Source organism: Varanus komodoensis, unplaced genomic scaffold (assembly GCF_004798865.1).
Source record: "Varanus komodoensis strain SLA01 unplaced genomic scaffold, ASM479886v1 scaffold12, whole genome shotgun sequence".
Lineage (NCBI taxonomy): Eukaryota > Metazoa > Chordata > Lepidosauria > Squamata > Varanidae > Varanus > Varanus komodoensis.
In genome coordinates this window covers 23,423,848-23,450,619 of record NW_025335349.1, presented here as the reverse complement: position 1 = coordinate 23,450,619, position 26,772 = coordinate 23,423,848, and the positions used below count along the sequence as shown (strand labels likewise).

Below are 26,772 nucleotides of genomic sequence, written 5' to 3'. Positions count from 1 at the left end.
TCTATGCTCCCCCTCCTGAATGCAGCCCCTCCATCTCCAAAATGGAATTCGGCCCCTGGGCTGAGGAAGGCTCTGCCCCCCACCCACCATGCAGACTGTGTGCTCAGTATTCACAGCATCCACAGGGATCCTCCAGGAACTAAAATACCCACTGGTGTTTTGTTGCCCAAGGTACTGATTGTCTAAGACAGAAAGGGAGAGGCAAGGGAGGAGTGTGGGGAAAAGTCAGCTATACCTGCTTAAAAGTTGGTTGCAGTTGGAAGAAGTTAATTAAAAGCGATCTCTAATATTAGCAAATTTCTAAACTCTATTACAGGCATGCCTGCAAAGTGACTCCTGGATACTGGGCAGAGTGCCCTTGTTCTGTTTGCGAAGTAGCACCTTTAGCAAAGGATAGTGAAAGTGTTCTATTCAGCAACAGGACCGCAGCTTTGTAGACTGCAGGATGCTTTTTTATTATTCAGGCTTTGTGTGTTCTCTTGGACTAGACTACGGCCTCATTTCATCAGCCCAAGATGCAAAGGGTTGCATCCTCTTCCTCCCAGGAGAAGAGAGGAGACCAGTCCCCATACATGGCCAGAGAAAGAACAGCTGCAGGGAGTTTTTTTTCCCTTCCCTGCCAAGGGACCACCTAGAAGAACTTTGGATGTCAGAAGCAGTGCCTGAGTCCTACTTCTCCCCTCATCATCCCTTTTCCTTTTGTGCCTTTTCAATTCTAAGATAGCATAGGCAATAGTTATGGATGGTGGGATCTGTAATCCAACACCCTGGGAGTATATCAGACTGAGGAACCCTGAGCCATGAGTTCAGAAAACCATCTTGCACTGCCCCCTGTAGACCATACCTCTCTAGAATGCAGCAGAAATGCACGGCTAATGATTTCCCTAGACAAAAATCCCTACAGACAGAAAAATACACCAGATTTGCTTCTAATATTTTCCCTAACATGTGCAAATCCTTCCTTCTGGAAAATCAGTATGTATACTCCTGTTGTGTGCTCTTCCCTTAATAATACACAGTATCTGACAGCAGTCAACATTTCTTCTGTAAGCATTCACAATCACAAAATGTATGATACTGTGTAAACCTTGTAGAAAGGTCACTGGGATTTCTGCAGATTCAGTCCTAATAAAATAAAGAGGACGAAACCAGGTAATCACCAAGCATTGCAGTGTTTTGTAAGAACAGCTGAAATAGGTCACACAACTCTTTTCCATTAGAGAAATATCACTAGTTTTTAAGTTACAAGGAGCTCCTATATATCAACAAGACTTGTGATGTTGATGTTTATTAAAAATTATTCAATTAACATTTTGTTAAAATAGTAAAACAAGTTTAAAATAATTTTTATGTACAAATATCTCTGAATGCATTTAGAAAGGGGTAAAACCAGTTCCTGTAAGCTGTTCAGTGCAGCTACTTAAAATGCAAAGTCCCTCTGCAGCTGGATCATGTCCCTTCAGCTGCTCCACTGTGCATCAGGAGTTGGGGTAATCTTTGCCCGAGCCTGTGATGTAAGTTTTTGTCTAAGCTGTCTGACATCTGCCATCAACTCCCGCTCTTTTGATTCCAGATCTTCCCGACCTCGATCTAAAGAGACTTGAAAGGAGAGGTGTGGATTAAAACTTAAAGAATCACAAATTTAAAGGGCTAAACCAGAACTTTGTTGTACTCAGGACAGACCCAAGGAAATCAGCATGAATTAAGTTAGCCACAGACAACTTAAATCCCACTGATTTCAACAGGTCTAATTCCAAGGATGAATAAGACTAGAGTCTGTCTTTTCCTTACCAAAGCAGCATTAAGTTGTGCCTTCTTGAAAAAAATAACTAAAAATGTGACCTTTTCCTGTTTCTACCAACTTTTAGAACCCTTGGAAGGAGTCAGTAAGGAAGTAGCTAAGGGAAAATATTTCCACAATTTATTTTTCAAAACGTTGGCTAGTAGCCTTTGGCAAGGGACTAGGTCATTCTTGAAATGAGAGAAGTTATGGATTAGACATTATCTTGTGCATAAAGAAAAGTTTCAACAGGGACAGTAAATTCTTTCTGATGTGGTTGTTTTCTCAGTCTTCCCCAAACTGGTGTCCCACAGAGGTTTTGGACTTCAGCTGCCATCAACTGAAGCTAGCATAACCAATGGTAGCCCAAAACTCTGAAGGGCACCAGACTCGCAAAGTCTCCTTTTACAGCATGGACTCATCTCTTGCCTCAAATCTGTAACTCAAGACAAGAGAAGAAGAAAAAAATTCGTATCCTGCGCTGGACTGGCTCAAACCAATCCAGATGGTGTTGGAGGGAAAGGGAAAGACGAGAAAAATACGTGATCATAGGCCAAGTCTACCCTGTTGTATGGGAAAGGGGCCAATAATTTGTTCAGAGGGGGAAGGACTAAACAGGAAAGCTGGCCCATGCATCGCTGACTTTTCCTGAACAGCCAGTGTGGGGTCTTAGGCCAGACTAGAAGCATGGCATAGCGGGAGGGAGACGTCATCCCTGCCACAGTCCTGCTTCCACACCTCTATTTGCGATTCTCCCCCACAAGTCTCCCCCATACCCGGATCCCAACCTAGCTTGTTCCCCCCGCCTTGCTATTTGTCAAGAGAAAGAGCGCAAGCTCTGGGAGAAATATTACGGTTGGTTTCTCTCGAGTGCTCAGCTGCTTACAGTGTGCCGATGAATCTCTTCCCGATGAATCATTCAAGCAGATGTTGCCAGGCTGCAGCTGAGTCTTCCCTCGTGTCTGACCAAACACCGAACTCTGCAGAGTCTGGGAGGCTCTCAAGTCATGCAGTCTCTCTGCAGAGAATGAACGGGCTTCTTGTTAAGGCACTAACTATGGCTGGGGCACCTGCCTTTTACACACTGAACCGTAAGAAAGCTGAGCCATTTTGTTTCACCAAGAACTTTATCTACAAAATTTACTGGAGGGCCACAAGTTCTCCAACTCTGCTGTAGAGCAAAGTAAGGAATTATGGAGGGAGAGATAAATTGAACATTGCCTGATCCTCATGTACTACTTTTATTACTTGGCCAAAATTTGCATCCTGCCTTCCTTTGAGGAGCCCAGGGAGGTTTGAACTGTGTGTGTGTTGGGAATTGCTTCTGAAAATCGGAAAATTAACAGCCCTGGACAGTGGATTACTTTGCATCTAGCTCAGGGTTGCTCAGTGAACTTCATGACTGAGAGAGATTCCAGCTGGTCTGTACATGGACCAAGATCCGCCCTGAATCCAGTATGCCATACCAGATCTACTGGATCATGAATGCTACATTGGCTTCACTTTGAAACCATTTCAGGCTGCTCTACTTAATCCGTTGTCTTTTAGGTGCTAGGCAAAAATTAGCCTAGGCTTCCAGCTTTTTAACTGCTACTTATACACTGGTACTTTTGCTGTGTAGCTTATTCTGTGGCAAGGATACAACTGGCAGAAGCGAGTACCCCTCCTCACTGCAGCCCCAACACACCTTGGAGCAGAGGATGGGGGACTCTGCGGCAGATCTGGGGTGCCCACAGTGGAGGGGGGAATCTCCTTGCACAAGAAGTCCACTTGCGCAACACTGGATGGAGCTCTCTGCCTTAAAGCATGTTAATGTTTTCTATATAAGCATTTAAAAATTGATTTTAATTTATACATTGGCCTGATAGACACACATGCATGCACACACCTGCACAACATATTATGAATATTGTGAACCACACACACAGATATGAGAAAGACAATACCTATATGACACATGAGGAAGATAAATGGACTAACAACACAGTGCTCAACTGGGCTACTTTAGTTAAATATTTAATAACTTAACCTGGCTGCACGTATGGTGGATTCGGACCTTCCTTGCTGCGCTGCTGTTGTGTCCCCTTGCACCCACTTCTGCGTGCACGCTTACGCAACACAGCGCACTCACCAAAATAACCATCTTCATCCTGCAGTTTTACAGCCAGGTCCACGGCATCCTTCATTTCACGTTCCAGACAGCGCTTCCTGTTGGCATCCAAGGCTGCTGTAACGGCTTGCTCTGCCTCCAGCTGCTCTCTCTTTTCAAGAACCTCCTCTGCCTAACAAGACAGACAAAAAGCAAGAGGTTCTCATTAAAAAGAGTAAGGAAAGGGGAGGGGAGAAGAATCTACAGGCCAAGATATAGAAAAACTTTTATTTATTTAATATAACTTCTATACCACCCAACAGTCAAAGTTCTCTTGTAAACCACTGCTGGGTGGTTTACAACAATCCATTAAAATTAATCTAAATAATTCACTTCAATTAGTTTAAACATAAAAATAATTTGAAATATTTCAATCCAAGAAAGAAGCTAGTGTTATTGACTCTCAGAAACTAATAGCAAGTCTTCAGCAAACACCTGGACAAATATTCACAACTTTGGGGATATAACCAACATTTTTAATCCTAATCTTAACCCACCACCCTTAACAGTAATGAGATACCTCAAATATACCCTTCAGCTCAAAATTACCAACATGTGGCAAAGTCCTCAATGCTTGCTCTTCAGAACAGCACAAGGAGGAAATGGAGCAACGCTGCAGAAGATCTGGCAAAACCAGCCCGTGCTTGGGAACATGCACAGCTCTCTACACTGATTCACAAGTACTGCTGAATGTGCAAACTGTGCTAAGTGTGTGACAGCTGGCGGGCTGGCGAGTGGGCTTCCAGCAGCTGTTTTGGGGCCAGATCAGTTGCCAGCCATGTGCAGAAGGAACTGCAGTCCTCACTGAAGGAGGAAAATGGAGGCGGCAGCACGACAGGAAAAGCAGGCTCCCCTTCTGCCCAGCTCAGCAGCTGGGCGTCACATGTGCTAAAGGAGCGCCGTGCAACGCAGGCCGGTGTGGGGCGGTACGATTCGGCTTGGGTGGGGTCTGTCGGTCAAAGTGGTGGGCAGCGATGCGGTGGCAGTGGTGGAAGCGGCGTGGCCTCCTGGTCTTTAGGCCAGCCACTCATGCACCCACAAGGACGTGCCCAGTGCCACTCACTTCCTTGGCTTCCGCTTCCATCATCGTGAGCAGCTCTGCTTCAGTCGCGCTGTTGCAACGGAGGAGCTTGGCCAGCTCTTGAGAGTGAACATCACGATCCATGTCATCGCACCTTTGCTTCAGCAGGACCCGAGCACGCCAGTCTGCATCCAAGCGCTCTCGATCGGCTTTGGCCAGGCATTCTTCAGCCAGCTAAGAGGACACAAATCTGGTCAGGCAAAGACTGAGACGGAGGATTTTGCATCAGGCTTGTAAGCAGCCAGCTGCCTGCTCACCTGTGACAAGTAAAAGGCGTTCCCAAGTGACCCAGAAAGGATGCTTTACACAAATTAGTGCTCCTTTTCTTTCCTGATCCAACAAGCACTAGAATGGATATTTCGGGGCAGGTGGGCTAGAAGGCGTTTCGGTGGGGAGCTAGTCAGTTCTGCAGAAATTCCATGCATGGCTGAGATAGCAACAATCTGCTTTGTTTAACTCTGAAAATGATGACCGTACGTAACAGCTATACAGAGAGGGCAGCTGCCGGTCACTATCGGGCTAGATATGTCAATGCTCTGACACAGCACCGCAGCTTCCTATGTTTCCTTGGCAGCTTTCAACCCTCTTCTTTCATTCTTTTGGCAAAGGAAAGTTACACTGAGCAATGCCTGCAGGGGGTTATACTAGGGATGTTAAGATCTGGCCAGAATCCAGTTCTCTTGCACTCACTGGACTTCTTCCCCATGCTTGGTCCTGGCCAGACAGTGAGCCAAGTTGAGAGCAAGTCTGTGAACATTTGCGAATGCCAGTGGCATCTTTGAGCAAAGGGCGTAATTCTTTGCGCAAACTATGCAGCACTTGTAAGTCTTTGTGCAAAGTACACAAAGCCCGCAGGTTTCACGTGTAGAAGCTTGGACTCACGTCCTGCCAGATGCCTGCATGCACACTCAGGGTGAAGCAGACACAGGACAGAGAGAAAGTGGGCCAGAGTCTGCGGAGCTGAGCTAAGGAAATCTGATGGATTCCCACCCCCAGACTGGATTCCTCACACATCACTAGGCTATATTTCTAAGTGTCCCCTGGCAGGTGGCAGCAGAAGAACAAGAAACATTTGAATAAAAGGCCACAGTCCTGTAATTTAGCAGGGAATAAACCCCTGAACCCAATACTTCTGTGCAGCATTCCTAAAATTGCTCTCTGAGTCATCCTGGTCCAACCTGGTCTTAGGGGGAAAACAACACTTTCCCTCCACTGGCTGTACAGTTTTCCTTCCAAAATGACAAGCTGTGAAAGGATCTCTATAGCATTTCAGCAGAAAGTTAAAAATAAGTCGCAACAAGCCAAGTAAGCCAGTCTGTGGCGAGTTGCAGAGTTCGTACTTGCTGAGCTCTCCGTTCGCCATCCTGCCGCGTTTCAATCAACCTCTGCAGCAAACGCTCTTCGAGTTCCGCCTTCTTCCGGCTCGTGTCCAGCTCCCCTTTTACTTCCTGCATCACACTTTCCTGCTCTTTGACCAGTTTCTGTCAAAAGGAAGAGAAAGACCACAGTGGTCTAAGTGGTGAGAGACAAGCATGGAGTTCTGGGGAGCAACACCACTAAAACTAAGCCACAAGGGAGGAATAAACATTCCAAATGCTCCAGCCTTTTCTAGTGATGTGGTGGCCCGATGCCCTGCTGCCCTGCAGGATGAGCATCAGCATCAGAAGGTCCCTGGGTTATTTCGGGGCAACTGGACCACCTGCAGCAGCACTGTATGGCTGAATTATTTTCGGGGGGCACCCTCTTCTGAGGTTTTTCTCCAACACATTTCTTAAAGCAAATCATGGGCACCAGTAACACTTTCCAAGTAGAACGTGACTCCCCATTTCACCCACTCTCAACCTGGTGCATTTCAGCTGTTTTGCACTACAACTCCCAGAATTCCTGAGGATTCCAAGTCAAAAATTCAAGCACGATGGGGGCCACATTCCAAAGTGACTGACGCCACCCCACTGCTTCCACACAGACATGCAAAATCTTTGCCCTTCCGGCACACACAGTCCTGCTCCCTCACTGCAGGCAAGCTTTTAAAAGTTCTACACTGGCACCAATGGAGGGGCGATCCTTGAAAGAGGGGTGCAGTGCTGGGGGGGCTTAGTCCTTCCTTCTGGCAATGGCAGAGACTTTTCGGAAGCCTTAAACCAGTGCAGCTAGTGGAGCGGGGAAACAGCCTAATCTCCAGTTAGCAATCGGAGGAGTTATGGCAGAGGCTGGATACGGGTCTCCTGCGGTTGCAGCAGGGTGCTGACAAGGGGGTCTCCATCCCTGCCTGACTTCTTTGGCATGTCTGATCAGAAGCTATAATGAGGCCAGGGTTGCACAAAAGGGCACCTGAGAAGAAAAACTACCCCAATCCTCCCTTGCTGAAGCAGGGGCCATTCAGTGGATTATGCCAGCTGGATTTCCAGCCTTTGGCCATCTTGCAGCTCCGGGGAGATGCGTTCAACACTCCATCAGTTGCAACTTACATCTACCGCTGCGACAAATCTACCATCTGATTGGGCCCAGTGGCACTGACCCCAGCGTGCAAGATGCTGGCCTCTTTCACCTGCTGCATGGCTAGGTATTGCATGCACACCTGTTCAAAAAGCCGTCTTTGCGATTCGAGCTCCATCTGGTGGACTTCTATGTCTTGAACAACAGCGGCTGTTTCTTGATCTCTCATGGATGCCTGCAACAGACATGTCATCGTGACAAACGAGCAAAGGTAAGTCTTCCTTCATAGCCAACATCATCTCAATACAATATTTTTCAAGGGGTAGTCACACTATCCGGTGGGGAAAATGTGAAAAGGTTATCCATTCCAGCTTCTTGGACTAGATTCCCCTCAACAGCCATGGGTGGGGGCTTCTGGCCTAGAAGTGGACTTTGCTCCAGTTTCTTGGCCATGGAGAGTGACCAGCCCCTTGCCACTCTTGACACAGGCCTGGTGGCCCCACTTCTTGGGAAGCAGCAGAGGTAAGGCGGAGGTGCCTATTGGTTCTGCAATGTGCTTTTGGCTTGGTCAGTGCCAGAGGAGGAGGCAAATACTGCTCTATGATGCTAAGTGTGTAAAGGCAGAGGCTGGGGACAGGAGGCGGCCCAGGGACTTCAGCTGAATAGGATACTGCCCCCACAAATCTCAGTCAGTTCCTTGCCATGTTTCTAAACATTGCAATCTGCAATCTGCTAAGAGAACATCAAGAACATAAGCAGGCTGTGCTGGATCAGCCTAAAGTACTATCAAGGCCAGGGCCAACCAGCTGCCTGTGGGAAGCCCATGAACAGGACCAGAGTGGAGTAGCATCTCCTGCTAGTGTCCCACTGTCCACTGTCCTGAGCCTGGAAGTCATACAGAGCCATGGTGCCTGGCAGCCATGGACAGCCTAACTCTTGAGTTAATCCCTTCTTAAAGTTGCCCCAATTTGGAGGCAGTCATAACTTTACAAATCATTTTGCTTGCTGAAGAGAATGTGCTGAACCAAGCACAGCACTGGTTCAAGCCAACCCGACGCCGATGCTTCCATCACTCTCACTTCTCCAAATGGGAACAGGTTACCTTTCTTGCAATTTCATCATCAAGTCGTCGGAGCTCCATTTCCCGCTGGTCTTGCTGGTATTTCAGAAAGCGCCTTCTTGTGGCTTCCAGCAACTGCAACTCTTTCACTTTCAGCTCTCTCTTCACAGCAGCTAGCCTTCAAAACCCCAGCAGGAAATAATACAGGCAGGAACAAATGAAACATTTGTGATCTGTTGCCTCTTGGGAAGCATTAGACTCAATCAATCAATCAATCAATCAAAACCAAAACTATCCAGAAAGAGCATTCCTTCTAGTAAAGCTCATAAAGACATCTACAGTCAGGACCCAAAGATGCTAAAACACGAAATACCTCCGCCTTTGCTCTGCTAGCTTCTCCTCTTCCTTGAGCAGGATCTTCCTCCTTTGCTCCTCAGCCTCACGAAGCAGCTCTTGTTTCCGATACCAGGTTTCATCGTCCACTTGGCGCTCCACTGCTTTTGCTTCTATCTCCTGAACCAACTGCCTGCACAGGATGATTCCATGCATCACAATCTCGAGCAGCGTTCAAGCAATTCTACAATGCGTGCAGTCAGAGGAGGAAATGGTATTTAATCTCTTTGACTCTCCAACCTTCAGGTATGTCCTCTGGCCAAGGGTGCCAAACCTCTTTCAGCCTGAGGGCCAACTCAGTTGCAGAGAAGGTCTCAGAAGCTGCCACAGGCAAAGGGGCAGGGCCAAAATGCCAGCAAATGCAGCTTCAAGTTTTTCCTACCTGTAACTCAGCCTTAGGAGAGGCATTTCACGCTTTCCGAATGGGAAAGAACACTGCACAGGAGCTGGAAAGCCACCAAAGGATCAGCAGCTGGGGAAACCCAAGGGACAAAATTGGGTTCCCATGTGGGCCACAGGCCTGAAATTTAGTATAAACTGCAGCTGCGGATAAAAGAAGGCTGCCAACGTGCTCCAAAGAAATGGAGACTTCACAGGAGGTGGTTTGTTGCCTTTTTTCTATTCATGCCACTTACTTTAAAGGCTATACATATTATTTTTTTATATACCACCTTTAAAAAAAAGAATTCAAAGAAGCTTACATCATTCTCCTCCTCCTGCTTTCAATCTTATTCCCATAACAACCCTCTGAGGTAGGTTGGCCTGTGAGTCCATGACAGGCCCAAAGTTGCTCAGTTGCCTCCACGGATGAGTGAGGACTAGAACTCCGATCTCCGGAGTTCCAGACCCGCACTCTTAATCACTACAATACAGGGGCTCTCATGTGCCTTACAAAAGGTGGTAGGGCTACCACTCTGGAGCATATTCATTCGTCATGAGTTGAAGGTGTCTTGACGGTATGTAACTAGAGATGGTGAACCAGAGAACAAAACTATTATTTGTTTGGAATGCTTTTGCTTCACATTCAGGCTTGGCTCAGCGAGATTTAAAGAGTGTCTTCACTGTAAACTAGTCCAGATATGTGAAGCAAAACACAGACTTCTTCTCCCTCCCTAGACCATAACATGCCTGATCTGCTAATTAGGATGTGTGTGGGCAAATGTCCAAGTCCTCCTTCAGGGGTCTGAGTGAGATCATCTTCAACTCCAATCCTCAGTCCCCAGCCCAACAACAAACAGAACTGCCATTCATCTTTCCATCAGGCCCAAAGAAGAGGCCCCCAGTCCCCCTGCTGCCATCAGTACCTCTCTCTTAGGTACTCAATTTCGTCCTGCCTGATTCGCTCCCGCTCTTGAGACTGGTAATCCACAATGAACTGGGGATACTTGTTGAATATTGGGTACTGCCCCTTGGTTAGTGGCACAAAGTCATCCAGCATATGGCGTGGATGGATGTCCGCTGGGGTGCACTCCATGAGGTGGTAGGCCTCTTTGATCACATTATTGATATCCAGGTTGTTCCGATGATGGAAGAAATACTGCAACAGAAGAGAAGCCTGCATTTGCCTCTTTAAAAAAACAGATGGACAAGGAGACTCTTATGCTGGTTGGTCAACTCACAGGATAACTTCATGCAAAATTGCAATCCTGCACCACATCCTGCTGATTAACAGGAAACCCATGGGAGAGTCAGCACCCACTATTCCAAAAGACTGTAACACCCAACATTTTCAGGGATGCCAACTCTTTCCTTGAGAAAGGCTGTGTCCCATCACTTTGATGATGACTGAGAAAGACATCTGGTAGCCTGAGCTCATCACAGGAAAGATGGCAGTATGTCTCCCACCAATAGAGTCACCAGTGTTCCCGCTGCCTGTTGTTTGTGCCCATTCAGCACAGGGGCATCCAACTCTTGCATCCCAAGGACCAAATTCAATTTCAGAGCAGCTCTCAGAAATTCTCTGGGTGCTACAAATACAGGTATCCATCCCTGGCTTAGATTAGTAAAATGCTAACCTCAAAGTCATCCTTTTGATTACAGTGAAGCAACGGAGCCCTGGAACATATAATGTACGCTGCAACTACCATCAGAAAGTAGGAAGGGTGGTTGGAAAAGATATTATCAAACATTTTCAGCCATTCCTCTCTCGTCAGAACCTCAGAGAACACAGTTTCCAGAAGAGGCCAGGCATATACCTAAAGACACACAGAGAAGTCAGTTAGCGATCGTTGCATCCTGAATGCAGCAACATTTGACAAGCCTAAGCACAGAAGATGGCTTCTATTTTTAAACACCCTCACAGTTTGTCTCGTAAAAAGTGATAGTCCCCTTGTCAATTCCACTACTGACACCTTCAACTGGCAGTGTCTCTTCTCAGGTCTTTGGTGGAGAGGGGAAACCCAGTGCTCCAGGAACCAGGACAGTTCTGCCTCAGAGGAAGATGGGAACCAGGTCCATCCCATCAGCTTTGCTAAGAGATCAGCTACATCGTCTTAGCAACTACTACTTAAATTTAAAGCTTGTTGCTTGAGTTTGTTCATTTCCTCTTCCCTCTCCCTCTATTTCATTCACATCTTTTTCCTTGTAAACCTGGAGGTAGGGACTGAGTAATTTGTATTGATCACAAGCAACTTGACAAACAGAAAAATGCTTAAAATAAATTCTTTTTTCATTCATGCATGCTGAGAAACTGTGCTAAATTAACTGGCAACTGTAGGATATAACAATACTTTAGTTTGAAGAAGTGGTGAACCATCCTCCCACCAGAGCTGGTCCATCAATGGGATCAACAATGGAATTATACACATGCTTATTCAGAAGGAAGTCTTAATGTACTCCCAGGGAAGCATACCCAGGCCTGCAGTGCAAAAACACTGTTTGAGGACAACCACTGAAACTTCTGTAATTAAACTAGCTGGGCACAGGACTGCAGCTCTGCTCAGAAGCAAGCAACACACAAGCTCTTTCCCAGAATGATCATTATGGGCCTAGAGAAGCAAATGAATAATTCTCTAGACCAAAATAATAAGGAAATAAAGAGCAGCCATCAATCAAAGTTGAACTTCAGGTGAAAATACAGCTCAGCTCCTGTCACTCTGGGCCAGTGGCCGTCCATCTTATCCCATTACTGCTCATGGCCAGAATAATTAGACGATGCCTGATGCTTGTATGCTATGCCTGTATTTTTTTTACCTGTGATGTTATATTATAATTCATAAAATGATGGAGCAGTTCTTTGTCATGATGTGCCAAGATATTTTCCACCATGCTGAGGACATTGACTGGAGGATTTGGGAAGAACTCGAACCAGTGCTGACACCAATTCACTAAATCAAGGAAAGAAGCAACAGCAGCTAATTTCTCTGCGAACAAGAACATGGAAGTGAAAAGGCATCTGGCCCTTTTGTCCCCTAGCACCAATTCATGCTCATGGGGACCCAGTGCTTTTCCTATATGCACTCTCTTGTGCACTGTACCCAGAACCTGCGCTCCAAACTGGATCCCCCACCACCCAGGGCTTCCCATGACCCAAAGGGACACAGTCCTTGCCAACTGTGCTGGACTGCCCTCCCAGCAAAGGTCCATCACTATGTGCCAGCTTCCCTCAACAAGGTGCCTCCACACATGCCAGACTCTCCCACCATCACACGACTGCCAGGACTTGTTGCCCAACAGGTCTGAAGCATACCAGGTCAGGGAAAGCTGCCAACATGCCTTCCAGGGCCTGGGGAAGACCCGATTTTTAAAAGAAGTCCTTGAACGGAAGCCAAACTGATAACCTGCTCTATTTCCAGGGTTGGTTATTGCATGTGGGACCTGCAACATGTTACACTACAGAATACTCATGTTCTGTCTGGATGCTCCACTGCATTTCCCTCTCCCCAGTTTTCAATTCTCCCACTGCTCCACAGTTAGTCAGTTCTCTGGGCTTGCTGAGTGTTCTTGGTACTCATTGGGCTGTTCTTGATGGGCTTTCCCCTCTTTGATTTTTTTAAAATGAAGCTTCTGCAAACCTTGCAGTTTCCCAAAACACACTAGCATCTCTGTGGGCACGAATGATAGCATTTGATAGGCTGCTAAATTCTACAGCTGTACGAGATGTACAATTCTGTGTAGGAAAGATTCTGGCACCTTGTCTGACTTCTCTGTAGTTGTGTGTGGGCTTCAAAATGCCCTTCCAAAGGAGATCAACTGGTTTTTATTTTTGGCATCAAATTACATTGTTCCTTCCCCCATCCTGCTCATAGTTTATTTACTTTAATTTAATTGATCATTATTTTTTTGCTGGATTTCTGGTTGGAAGGAGTTTCTCCTTAACAGGTAATTTTGTGATTTTTAAAAATTGATTATGTTTTAGCAAATGCTGTGTACATTGTCTGTGATCCCATGTTGTATGAAAGGCAATATAGGCCCTGCAAAATAAATATACATACTTACGTGCAGGCTGCCTCTTGGAAGTTACTTAAAGCACAGCATCAAATCTACCATGGTATGAAGAACCCTCCATTACTCAGGGGTGCAAATAAGGTTTCAGCTTTGAAAAACCTTCCTTACCTATTACAGTAGCAACCACCTCAAAGCAGATGAGCTGATTGTTCTGGAAGAGCTTAACAAAAGGGAAGGCCAGCAGAGGAACGTAGGGCATCTCGCCAAAGATGGTAGACCAGTGAGCGAGGGCAGATAATGTCCTGAACACAGAGAGAAGCTGCTTACAAAACACTGGCAAAAAGAACTGATGAAGCAAAGGCTTGACCTATAAAGTCAGGCGCTGGAGTCTGGGATCCTTTTAAAAGGATGGCATCAAAGAGTGTTTGTTTGGAAATGCCCAAAATTGGGCCACTCAAAGTAGGGATGCTTCCAGGTGGAGCTTTTAGTGTGCAACTGTCCTTTCTTAAACACATAATTTTACAGGAGGTTCAGGTGACCACACCTTCTATTTGTTACCTTATGTTTTCTCACTGCTTCTTCCCTTTTCTTACTAGAAAAAATATGGTAATGAGGAAAAGGTAAAAAAGTTGCAGAAGCTGTTCATCAGGAAGCAACGCAGAAGTGCTAGAAGCTAACTAGACAGGGACCATAACAGCGGCCACATGGAGACTTTGTTCCATTCACAGTGACTGCCTAAATCCATTCAGAGCCATTTCGCACGTCACACAGACTATGGCAGCACAGCAAGACAGTGTTCTTGGGCTGCGGTAACTTCTGGGCCTCATCCAAGGCACTAGCACTTGTAGCTTAAGCCCTTCTCAGTCCAATTTCATTCATTCAATTTGTATTCTCCCTTTCTTTCCGTTCAAAGAATTCAAGGTGGCTTACATAATCCCCCTCCTCTCAATTCTGTCCTCACAATAACCCTGTGAGGTAGGTTGGGCTGAGAGTGTGACTGGCCCAAAGTCACCTAGTTGGCTCCATGGCTGAGCGGGGACTCGAACCCAGATCGTCTGAGTCCCAGTTCTACACTTAGTCACTGCACCACACCGGCCCTCAATTTCCAAACTGGATTGAATCTGCTGCACGAACAAGCTTTGGATCATCAGTACATCATTTGCAGAAGGTCAAGGGTCCAACTCTGGGCGCCTCCAGTTGAAAGGATTAAGGAACAGGGAGCATTTCCAACCTGCAGCCCTCCAGATGGGTTGGTGCTGCAACTCCAGCCATCCGCTGCGCTGCCAAGATCTCAGGGTGAATGAACAGGCTAATACACTCAGCTGGCCAGTGAATATGAGATTAGCTGCAGCAGGAACTGCAGCGTGCTTTTCCCACCTAGGACATGCCCGCATTTACCTTTGTAAGACTCTCAAGAGCTTTCTGCTTCTAATCGGGTAATCATTCTGAAGGTGCATAAAGGCCGAATGGGTTCCTTTATCTAGCAGGCTGCTAAAAGCCAAGTGGTTTTCCGGAAGGCGAAGTAAGGACCGCCAAACGAACATCCTGTAATTGCAAGGCAGATTTCAGAGATATGCAATTTTGCTTAGTGGAGCAGAACGCGAGAAATTGGAATTGACACATGCCCCACACACCTGTATTTGGCCGGATACTCCCCAAATCCCTTCAGCAAGGCCTGCAGCCGCTTCTTGTTCAGTCCCTCTGGCAGCTCGTTCTAGGATAGGAGCAACAAGGTGATTTCCTGCACCAACTACCATGACTCTTCTGCACAAGCCTTTCTGTCTCTTCTCTCAAAACTTTTTCCATGACTTTGAATTTCATAGCTCACGTCACCTGTTTCTGTTCCTCATTATGATCAAGTTACCCCACTTTCCTGTTCTCCAGGCTTCTATTATCATATGTCAACATCTTCTATTGATTTTCAGCGTATTTATTTAAAGTGCTTTTACTGTACTCTTTAGCCAAAATGGTTCCCAGGGTGTCTTACAAAGACCAGTGACATGACTGTCTCTCTTCATGGGCTTACAATCTGAAAGACATGACACATGAGGAAAAAAGGAGGGGGAGGGAGGAGGAACGTAAGCCGCTGCAACTACAAAAGGGTACTGTAGGATTGGAAAAAGCACAGAAAAGGGCAACCAAAATGATCGAAAGGCTGCAGCAACTCCCCTAAAAAGAAGTCACAACTGCAACTGCTTGGCTTGGAAAAAGGGCATGAAAGGGGAGACATGATGGAGGGGCATGTAATGATGCATGGTGTGGGGGGGGGAGTTATTCCTCTCCCTCCTCCATAATACCAGAACCAAATGGGATCATCCTATGAAGTTTGATTTGAGGGAGATTTAGAACAAATAAAATGAAGTGCTTCACATACCACATAGTTAAATTATGGAATTCACTGGCAGTGGCGGTAGTGAAGGCCATCAGTTTGGATGGCTTTAAAAGGGGACTGGGCAAATTCATGTGGGAGAAGACTATTCATGGCTACGGGTCCTGGTGACTAGAAGCCGCCTCCAATATCAGAGGCAGTCTGCCCCGTTCACCAGTTGCCTGGGCACACGGGTGGGAGGATTCCATTGCACTCATGCCCTGCTTGTGGGATCCTGTGGGCAAAAGATTGGCCACACCTGTGAACAGAATTCTGGACTAGCTGGAAACTTGCTTTGATCCAGCAGAGCTGTTGTTATGTCCTGATGTGTTAAGTCTTTGAGCCAGATTTTTTATATGGACCAGACCAGACCATACTAACTGCTACACCACGCAGTAGAATTAAAAAAAAAAAAGAGTTCCTCACTGAAACGTCTTAGAGACAGTCCTATGCTGCAGGCAAACCGAGGCAGCAAACTCTGGGCTCAAACTCTGATGCCATTTAGGGCTACAGTCCAGACAATAAATAGATTTAGTCCTCTGGGACATTCTCCTTAGCAAGTCTCACAGAAATTAGTGAGGGATGCAGACAGCACAAAAGTATGTGGAGAATCCAGACAATGTTACAGAAAGCAAGGTGGATTCTTGTGCAACATTTGTTTTTATGCAATGTGGCAGCTCCTATTGGTCAGGGACTGATTTGGATTGTTTGCTGCAAACATCAAGTCTTTGTCAGGCCTTGACATATAGACTTACCTCCTTGTCCTCATGTGACATGTCTGGCTGTGGCCTTAACACCTTGGCCTGGATTTTGCCTCCTTTTGATTTCCGTGGCCTCACCGAGGTCCTCGATGTCACTCGCATGGTGAGTGTGCTTGTGTCTTTAGAGGACTCTTCGATCACTTTAAACAGAGGTGGGGGTGGCTGGAAAGCAAAAGATTCAAGCAACTGGCTGAAAAACCTCCAGTGCTTGGATAAGGGATGCTACAGGGAGTCCAAAATCTCAGGAGAAGCCTACATGTTCCCCACCACTGTTTAAACCAGCCATCCAGAATCTGGTGCTCTCCAGATGGGTTGGGCCATGGCCAGCACTTTTGCTGATTGCACTGCCCAGAAGGATGGATCTGAGGGATCCTTGTGCAGCAGCCCCAGCAGGTGGTGCTGGGGGGCTTTTGTTGCATGCCACGGGCATGAGCTTGTGGGATGCCACAACTTTCTCACTTCTACAGGAAACCACAGGGGGTTTGGGCTGATGTGTCATCAATATGCAGGCGACACCCAGCTGTAGTACTCATTTGCACCTACACATCCCAGGGAGGCGTTGCACCCGTGTCTGGTGGCTCTTGGGTGGATGAGGGTGAACATGCTGAGATTTAAGCCAGGCAAGATGGAAGTACTATGGTTTGGGAAACCAGCTACTCCAGATGGGAGTTTACAACAGGTCTTATGTGGGGCTGCACTAGGTACATACTGTGGGAGTCTACCTGGATTCTGTGCTTACTGGGGAAATTCAGGTAGCCACAGTGCCCAGGAGTGTCCTTTACCAGTCTAGCCTGATTCACCAGCTATGGCCCTATCTAGAAAGGGAGGACGTGGTCTCAATTATCCATGCACTAATGCCACTCAAGCCAGGCTACTGTAATGCACCGGATGGGTCTGCCTTTGAAGAGTTCAGAAACTTAAGCTAGTACAGAAAGTGCCTGAGTGTTAGTGCGGCCAAGGTGGTCAAACTGTATGATGCCTTTACTGCGCCAGCTGCAATGGGTCAGCATGTTTCAGCAATTTAAAGTGATGGTTTCACTTTTAAAACCTTGAATGGTTTGGGACCAAATTACCTGAAATAACCTTTTCCCACATCAGCCAGCCCACATTTTAAGATCAGCAGCAGAAGTCCTCGCTTGCTTTTGAAGGAAGTAAGGTAGACAAGTACACAAGGGAAGGTCTTTTCTGCAGTGGGCCCACACCTCCAGAATGACTTGCCCTCGGGGCTACTGATGGCAATCCGCACACACCAGACCTTTACCTTATTCACTTCTCGTGTCAGGGCCTGGATGCTATACACGTTAAGGCTGCCATTCTCCATTACGGCCGCAATGTATCTTCCATTGGGGCTCATGGTAGCTGTGCTGATTCCCTCTTCGTGACTGCCGACATCAAAGAGCTGCTTACATGTCCGTATGTTGATAAATCGCAGGATGTTATCCTGGCTCAGCACTCCAAGCACCTGGAAAGAAAAGAAGGAGCAATAAAATACTTTATTAAGAGCACAATCCTGTTAGCTGCAGGCTTAGCTTGGCACCTTATGATCATCCTACATGGGCGGGGATGGGGGGAGAGTGGTGGAGGTGATTTGAGCAAAAGGTTTCAGTGGAGGAGGGAAGGGAGCTAGAGAGGCCCCAGGATGAGCCTGTATCCTGCTTTCTCTGGTTCTGCCCCCACCTGATATGCCCCCTTTCAGTCCTCTCTGAGCGAGCACTGAGGCAGCCATCATATTTATTTCTGCACCAGCTGCAAGGAGGGCGGCTTGGAGCTCTGATTTCAAGCTCTGAGGCCGAGTGCTACCTGACCTCTGAGCTGGGAATCCACAATATTCTGTGGTCCAAAAGATGTTTTCCAGGGGCCACAGGATTGCTTCCCAGTGTTAACAATTGTTCTGCACATGGAGCCCAATTAATTGAAGGAGGCTAGAATTTGCATGTATAAACATTCTTCTGATTTTTGCAGCCAAGTAAGCAAACGAAACCATAGTACAGTTAGCAGAATAATTCCCTGTCAGAAAGTCAATTTGGCTCTAGAAGATTTTTCTACTGAAAGCAGAAAGCAATTTGGCTCTAATGTTTCAAAGAGGACAATCTGTGATCAAGGATCTTCATTTGGCTTGTGCAATAACAAACAGCTACTTATCAAAAGGATTTCTTGCACTGCTACCTGCAATCCATTTTTGTCCAGAATTATTATGAATTTTAAAAATTGGGTGATCTATTTTTAAGCAATGTCTTTTAGCCTTGGAATGATAACCCTCTGGATTACGCAAAAACATTCACAAGGGTCAAGCAAAGGTGACTGGGGCCAAACTAGGTGTGACAGTGAAGGGGACCATCAAAGATCACACAAGGTAAAAAGTGGCTGTGGGAAGCCGAGGAAGTTTTATCTATCTGCATCTTTAGATGATTAACATGGTTTGTTATATTCTGAAAGATTTTAGTGTTAGACTTAATGACTGCTTAATAATGTGTGTCTTGTGGTTCGGTTGTATAAAAGCTGGCAGTTGCCTTTATTTTGAATAAAAAGCTTCTATAATAAGCATTTAATCAAACAAGCAATGTTTATTATATTTAATCAACATCATGTGACCAGATAACAACTCTGTGAGCCAAGCAAGGACAGAAGATAATAGTTGGTCCAAAATCACCCAGGGAGAGATGGGGTTTGAACCTGGCTCGCCACAGTTCTGATCCAGAACTCTAACCATTATGCCACATCAGCCCTATTGGAGTTTCATATTGCAAGAACACACTGGAAAATGAATGAGATCATGCTGATGGGCAGCCTATCTTGAATCAAACTTAAGTGATCAAACCTCTCTGGGTGTGCCAGAGAGTCAGACTGGAGAAAGGCTGCCTATGGGTTCTTCTAGTTATCATCTACCTGAGATCACGTAACTCTGAAGCATCTCTGTATTAGGTGTGGTTAGAATATTCAACCCATCCCAATACAGATATACAGCAGAAGTACCCACCTTTGAAGGGTGTTGCCTGCCATACCTCTGCATCAGTTTCAGTTTGAGGCTTGCCTTTTTCAGGCTGGGAGGCACAACCAGAGCCAACTCTGTGCAGGAATGTACAAAGATGGGGTCGACTAACAATCAGCAATTCTGAATTCCAGTGTGCTTAAGAAGTCAACTTTTTTGGATGCAAAAGGGAACATAAGAAAATAAAAGCCCTGCTGGATCAGGCCAAAGGTCCATCGAGTCTACAGTTCCATTCAGACCAACCAGCTGCCTACAAGAAACCCACAAGCAGGACACAAGTGCAACAGCACCCCACTGCCCATGTTCCCCAGCTACTAGTATGCAGAGGCATACAGCCTCTGATGCTGAAGGGGGCATATGACCATGAGGAATAGTAGCCTTAACCCTCCACAAATTTGTCCAGTCACTTTCCGAAGTAGTGGCCATCACTACATCCCTAGTTTAACTATGTGAAGAAGCCCTTCCTCTCCCACCAACCTGTTCACCAGGTGACCCTACTGGGCTCTGCTATTATGAAAGGAGGAGAGAATGTCCCCCAAGCGCTTTCGCCACACCACACGTAATTTTGTGCCCCTCTATCACGACTCCCCTTACTCGCCTTTTTTCCTAAGCTAAACAATTCCAGATGGAGTTGCTTTCAGCCACTGGATAACTGCAGTTTGATTTAGTTTCATTTTATCAATAAGCCACAGGCTTCCTAATTCCTTTCAGGAAGAAGAAGTAAACGTCAGCTCTCAAGAGTTGAGGACACACCCTTTGGCTCCTTTGCTTCAAACTCCACCACCCACCTGATTAGAGCCACCATCAAAGCTATCCAGAAGGAATTCTAGGTGGCGAACAGCTCGCACTTTGGTCGGCATCTGGATTATTCTTAGCAGCTGCTTAGACTCCAAACACCACAAGTGAAGATGATTTGATTTGCCGCCAGCTACAAGGACACGGCCATCTCTGTACTCCAAAACAAGACATAGTTGTCATTAATCTGGCCATCTCCATTGCGAACGGAAATCCCCTATTCATGGTTGATTGGCCAGGCTTGCTGGGAATGATGGAAGTTGCAGTTTAACACACCTTCAGGGCAGCAGGTTAGAGAAAACTGCCACAATGTGCAGGCCAGGCTTTAAAAAAAGGAACGACAAGCCAGAAAAGATTCCAGCAGATTCAATGAAACACTTAAAGCTCTTTCATAAAACAATGGCTCCTGTTTCAGCATTTCAGGACCCTAATTAGGTGCAATACCATTCCTCCAACATTATATATGATTGTGAGCTGCCCCGAGGCTTCGGCAAATGGGGCGGCATAGAAGTCCTCTAAATAAATAAAAAAATAAAATAAATATCTAGTTTGGATTTAGTTTCAAGATATGTTTACACACACACACACAAGTCACAGATACTTTAATAAATCATTACCCTAATAAACTGAAACATTTAATTTTGGAGAGAACTTTGGAGAGGTTTGCCTGGCGCCGAGCTTATACTCTTTTCAGCGCCAGGTCAAAACCTTTTTATTTAATCGTTATTTTAAAAATTAGTATTTTAATGTTTAACAGTCACTTTTTATTTAATTTATTTGTATTGGTTATATGTTATTTATTATATTGTTATAGATGGTTTCATTGTATTTTGATTTTAATGATTGTAAGCCGTCCTGAGATGCTATGCATAAGGGATGGCATATAAAAGTTTCAAATAAAATAAATAATAAATACATTTAAATCTAAGTACTGCCTCTTTGGAAATTTGCATGCTTGAAGATGGTAATGTACCTTGTAACAGCAAAAACTTTATAGCGCAATGAAGAACCATCTACTGGTGAGGGCAGCTGGTATTTGCAGCGAAGAGTATCAAACTCCCAGGCAAAGATGGAGTTATCTTTAAAGCAGCTGAGAATAGTGTTACTGAGTGGAAGGAAGAAAACCTGAAAACACAGGGAGGATTACCTGGAAAATATATTTTAAAACAAGTAGCTTTCTATACCATAACAAACATGCTAAACCACTTCTAACCCATAACAAAAATGGTTTTTCAAATTCCAGTATATGTGCAGGAAGCCCCCCGATTTCTCACATTTCTGTCATCTGACAACATCACATGAGCAAGCCAGGCAAGTGCTGCAAGTGTTGGGAAATGAGGCGCGTCACAAAGGGCTCAAGTCTGAACGAACGGAAATCCGCCAGATGTCAAGCAAGCTCTTCAGGGGCTGGAGCAAATGAAGTGGAACTGTCCAGCCTCTTATAAAACTTTCCAGGTTAGGCTTGCTGATTGGGAGCCAGGAATCCTTCCCATCCAGAAAACCCACATCCTCTTGCAAGGAAATTGCTGAATGTGGATGCCAGTGGATAGGCAAAGCCCTCCCCTCAAAGAGGATCCCATGACTTGAATTCAATTTGACGTGAAACAAGTCATGTACTGGGTCCAATTGGAGGCTTTTACAAAAAAACAAAACAAAAAAAACTAACTGTTGCAGTGAGCCAAGAAGGTGGACTGCAGGGTGACTGTATAAGTCTTGTGGGCGACATGTTCCCAATTCCTAATCTAAGCAATTGGTCTTCAGTAACCAACTACTGGATCACAGTCTAAGCTCGGGTAAGAGCACCATCAACACAATACAATACAGTATTGTAAAGAATCGGGTCAAGTTGCAGCCTGGGTCTAAAAAGCTCAAAGGTGACTTTACCATCATCTTGGCTTGGCTTGTGAGAGCCTTGGCTCTCACAGGATGACAGTAATTCAAATTGTTCTGTATTTCAGAATAAAAATCGACAAACGTGACAAAGGAGAAATATTTAAATACAGACCTTCTGGATACCAACAGACTGCCGAACATTCAGCTTTCTTTTCCGCTGAAATGTGTCAAGGTCCCAAAGCTGGGCTGTATCCACTGATGATGTGATGGCGTATCGACCAGACCCATGAACTGAGATTGAGGACACTGAAGAGTCATGCCCTCGCATCCAACTAACAAGCTCTTTGGTATCTGCAGTAGTAACGAAGACATCAAAATGGTAAGACTTAAGAACCAAGGCATTATTGTAGCTGCATCATCAGAAAACAGATCATTGATTACAGAGATGGTGTGAATATATGCTAGGAGTAACAGGAACCTGAAAGCTAAGCAACCATTACATTAGAAATTACAGTAAATCCGGCTTGAGTAAAAGTATACATGTTCTGTACAATACTTCTGCACAGGAGACTAAGAGTGGGTTCAGTATGGGTCAGATGCTTACTGAAACTAAGCAGCTGTGAGCCTCCAGCAATCTTCTGAGTGGGAGACCCCTGTGAGGCCCAAGAAAGACTCAGATATAAAGTATGAGCATTCATATGTTTAAAAAACTCAGCAGTTCATAGTTCCCTGTACTTTAGGAACCTAAAACACCCTTCTGACATACCTTCTGAACAAGGATGAAGGTTGGATACTTTGGATGTGATCCAGCCCCTTATAAGTTCCATTGGCTTCACTGGAACAGTGTCTGCTGAAATTGCCTTTTCAGCCCCAAGGCCTGCATGTGAGGCTTGCTCAGGGGCTGTAAGCACACATGCATGCAAAGGCACACACAGATGCCACTGGTGTGGATACAGACAGTTCTTTCCTCACTGCTAAAAGTACTGGGGGGAAAGCCACCGAGGCCTTTTGCTTCCTCCCACAGAGATTCTTATACTGATTTGGATTGCTGGCAGCAACAGCACCATTAGTGAGAAATTGGTGTATGTGTTGGTGGGATTTCTGCGATGCTAGGGGCACCAGAGCATTCAGAGATGGGCTGAAGGATTGGGCAGGGTGGGGGCAGCTTATTTTTCCTGTACCAGCATAAACAGAATTTCCAAGTGCTTGAGGTTGCATCCCTATATGACAGCAAGTCCCACTGAACTTAGCAGGGTTGGCTTCTGGGTAGTCATGCATAGGATCTTTTATCTTTCAAAGGATGAAAACTATTATCTTTCCAGTTCTAGGGTGTCCATTCTAAGGATAAATGCTAAGTAAATATCAGACAATCCTTTTAGCCCAGAGGTTCCCTCTTTGTTTTAAGTGAGACATCACCTGCCTGGTTCTTATGATTTTGTGTTTGGTTTCACACTTTCAGATTTTTTAAGAAAAATTTGCAACAAGAAAGGGAGCTTATTCTGCAATGACTGACACAGAGGCTTGTATACTATTTGGAAGGAAATTTTAGTTAAAAATTATTTAGGTATGAAAGACAAAAGCAGCCATTTGTATGTAGTCAAAGTTTTATAAGCATGTGCCTATTACCTGTGTCAAAACATTTAATGGAATAATCAGCCAAAGCCACAAGGAATTCGTTTTTTCTACGGAGATTAAATGCCAGAGCAGTACAGGCTTGCATTGTTCGTTGAACCAGGCTGAACCTGTTTGAACAAATCAAAATTATTCCTGCAGAGGACAAGAGGAATTCACATCCACCACCCAGCCCAACAGAATAATTGTCAGTAAGACTCACGCCCCTAAGTGTGATCTTTGGAAGATTTCATGACCTCTTTGCACAGTAGCCAAAAATAGAACCCTGTGAAATGCAGGATAACCTCATTTGTCAAGAAAGAAATTATCTCCAGAAGAATGGAGTATGATTTGAAATGTTATTTTAGACACTGTGAGGAAACAGTGGCGGTTAGAACCAGCAGCACACACATGGACTTCTGCTTGTTCAACAGGACTGCCCTTTGCTTTCTTCCCCTCTGCAACTCTTAGCATCCCTGATCATTAGCTATACTGGCAGGGGCTTTTGGCAGTTGAACTCCCAAACATTTGGAAATCTACCTTCTGTTCATCCCTGCTCTAGGGCAGATGGGATGAAGCAGGTGGTTTCTATTGCTTGGAAATGTACAGGTCATGAAGCAGATGGCTTGAAGGGGTGGGTAAACTAAATCCGGAATAGAGGATGTGCCAGAATAAACCCTGCTTGATTCTATACTGACATGTTTGCGGGTTCATGTCTTTGCCTGTAGAAAGTATTTCCAGGTTCAGTTTCAGTGCTCATCCCTGGGAGGGCAGAAGGAGCTGCAGGGCAAGAGGAGAGCCATTCTGCTGGCCCTTTCCTTTCCATGGGTGAGCAGCCTGCAATGGTTATGCTTCAGGACTGTGCCTATGCAAAGTAGTGGGCAGGAATTTACTGGGACGAGAGAGGAAATCTTGAGAAAGCTCACTCCTCCATCTCATGCAAGCATCCCCGCACCTTGGAGTTCATGCATTTTAAACAAGTGATAAACAAATAGCACTTACCTGTTGCCCACCAGGTCGAAAACATAAATATTCCCTTGATGGTCTCCAGCAAGCAGTGAATCTCCAGATCCACCAAAGGCCACATGCAAAAAACGTATTGTCTTGGAATGGTAGCCCGTGGCACTGTGTGTAATATTGACAAGGACTCTGAGGAGAAAACCAAGAAAACCGTGAGTAGCACAGTATGGTGAACAGTCTGCTTTTGCTCATGGAAACAGACAGAAGAGCCAAACAGTGCACAGAACTGAGTTATCTGCAGTCAAAATATTGCCAATTTTTGGGCATACCAAAGCACTTCTTGTGCAGGATTTTTTCTCAACCACGTGCTTCCATTTTTCTCAAAGCCACTGTAAATATCTACTTAGAATGAACCAAGTTGTTGTTGCTGTTGTTACATGACCCATTGTGACTCCATGGACAACATTCCTCCAGGCCTTCCTATCCTCCACCATCCCCCCAGAGTCCACTTAGGCTCATGCTGACTGCTTCAGTGACTCCATCCAGCCACCTCATCCTCTGCCATCCCCTCCTTCTTTTGCCATCTATTGTTCCCAGCATTAGGCTCTTCTCCAGGGAGTCCTTCCTTCTCATTAGGTGGCCAAAGTATTTGAGTTTCTTCTTCAGCATCTGGCCTTCTAAAGAGCAGTCAGGGTTGATCTCCTCTAGGACTGACCAGTTTGATATGCAATGGATATATGCTACGTATGGAATATTACCTTCTCACAACAAAATGTTAAAAAATACACAGAAAAACAAATCCACTGTCTGAGTTTGTTTCAGAAAGAAAGATGGTAAGAAACAGACAACTGCCCTCTACAATGCTGTTCTAGTTTGCTGATTTCTTGGTGGGGGAAAATAAATGAATTCAACTCTTTTGGGAAAAGGCGAGTTAATTTTGTCACTGATGGCTTGCCAAAGTGATATTGGACTGCCTCCACTGAATTTTATGTTTTTTTAATAACAGCAGTATGTTTTGCAATATAGTAATACACAGGATTATATAACATACAAGTAAATAGCATTATAGACCTTTGAAAAGCTTATCCAAAAATTGTAATAGCATGGTTTATCACATCTTCTTTAAGGGATGCTTGGCTACATTTTGTGACACATTTTTTAAAATTACAAGCTATTCCATCTTTTCTTTTGTAGTGGATTTTCCACAGTACACAAAACAGGAAAAGTGATAGGGAAACATGGAGGGTAACATGTGGAAGAGAGTGGCCCTTCGTAACATTCCTTCAATAAGCTGATATTCTTAAGACAGAATAAGGCAGACACTATAAAACTCATTGTTCAACCTCAGTCTTGGGATCCTAATTGAGCCCTGAACCCTAGAGATCCAAGCCACCTTTCTCTCTTGATATATTTGCACAATTTCTTCCTCATACTTAAAGAGTGAATTATTTCTCCTAAGGATTAAATACTGGCAGTAGGGTTTTAAGCTAAGTATGTTAGTAGCCTGGGGTCATCCCATTTTCCTTTGGACTTGCTCTGCATGAAATGTGGCCCTGAAGTGCACTTCTAAAACTGAATCTGGTCCTTAGGTTGAAAGAGGTTCAACACCCCTGCTGCAAAACTTCCAACAGTCTAGTCTGTTTTGTCTGCTCTCTGCCTCTCCACACATGCAATTCCTTGTGCCCACAAAGTAAGTGCTTAAATAAAAAAACTAATGTATAGTCTTACAATTTGGTAAGCAGGGATTTCTTTCCTTTGTACATGGCGATTACAAAGCTAAGAGCCCAACAATGCTAAGCTTCCTTCCCAAATTCACCTAATTTTAAAGTCTGGCATATAGCATAGGAAGGAGGACCTGTTCCTGCTACTTATCACTGCATTTAGTAGCCTAAGTTATATAATTGACTTGTCACTACCACCACCACGAGATAGAAGAGGCACCAACAGAAGGCAGAGCCAGCAATTTTTGGCTTCCACTTTCTTTGCATCTATTCCAGTTGTTCCTATTAAGGCAGACAATCATTTCTACTTGTGATGCAGGTGAACAATACAGCTACCAGATAAAACCAGCTGTGGTCTGAATAAGCTTGTTTTCCTTTCCCCTCCCCATCCCCGTTTCCTTTTGTGCTGTGTCTTTTTAGATGAGCTTTCCCAGACATAATGCCCTCCA

At 45.2% G+C, this 26,772-nt stretch overlaps 1 protein-coding gene across 2 annotated transcripts; it reads right to left on the bottom strand.

Moving 5' to 3' along the window:
- Positions 1-1,153: 1,153 nt before the first annotated feature.
- On the bottom strand, positions 1,154-21,218 carry TBC1D31 (TBC1 domain family member 31). 2 transcript variants are annotated; one of them, XM_044421823.1, is made up of 18 exons: positions 21,172-21,216; positions 20,192-20,356; positions 17,676-17,876; positions 16,409-16,576; positions 14,920-14,999; positions 14,684-14,830; positions 13,454-13,587; positions 12,092-12,225; positions 10,915-11,094; positions 10,204-10,436; positions 8,880-9,032; positions 8,549-8,684; positions 7,589-7,681; positions 6,351-6,491; positions 4,993-5,184; positions 3,912-4,062; positions 2,667-2,798; positions 1,154-1,599 (listed from the first exon to the last, which is right to left on the bottom strand). In XM_044421823.1, exons 2-18 carry the CDS (start codon positions 20,261-20,263, stop codon positions 1,460-1,462), a joined length of 2,487 nt encoding a protein of 828 aa, XP_044277758.1. In that variant the 5' UTR covers positions 20,264-20,356; positions 21,172-21,216; the 3' UTR covers positions 1,154-1,459. The 2 variants fall into 2 exon arrangements, with proteins under 2 accessions (XP_044277758.1, XP_044277759.1); XM_044421824.1 differs by lacking the exon at positions 20,192-20,356 and having other exon boundaries at positions 21,172-21,218.
- Between the last annotated feature and the right edge of the window lie 5,554 nt (positions 21,219-26,772).

What these genes read in the sequence shown, in the direction of transcription:
- TBC1D31 (XM_044421823.1), bottom strand. Translation starts at nt 20,263, where the DNA reads ATGCCGACCAAAGTGCGAGCTGTTCGCCACCTAGAATTCCTTCTGGAT. An exon ending in ATTGAGTACCTAAGAGAGAG is followed by an intron (nt 9,033 to 10,203) that starts GTACTGATGGCA and finishes CATCCTGTGCAG; the next exon opens with GCAGTTGGTTCAGGAGATAG. An exon ending in AAAGACGGCTTTTTGAACAG is followed by an intron (nt 6,492 to 7,588) that starts GTGTGCATGCAA and finishes TCCTTTTGACAG; the next exon opens with AAACTGGTCAAAGAGCAGGA.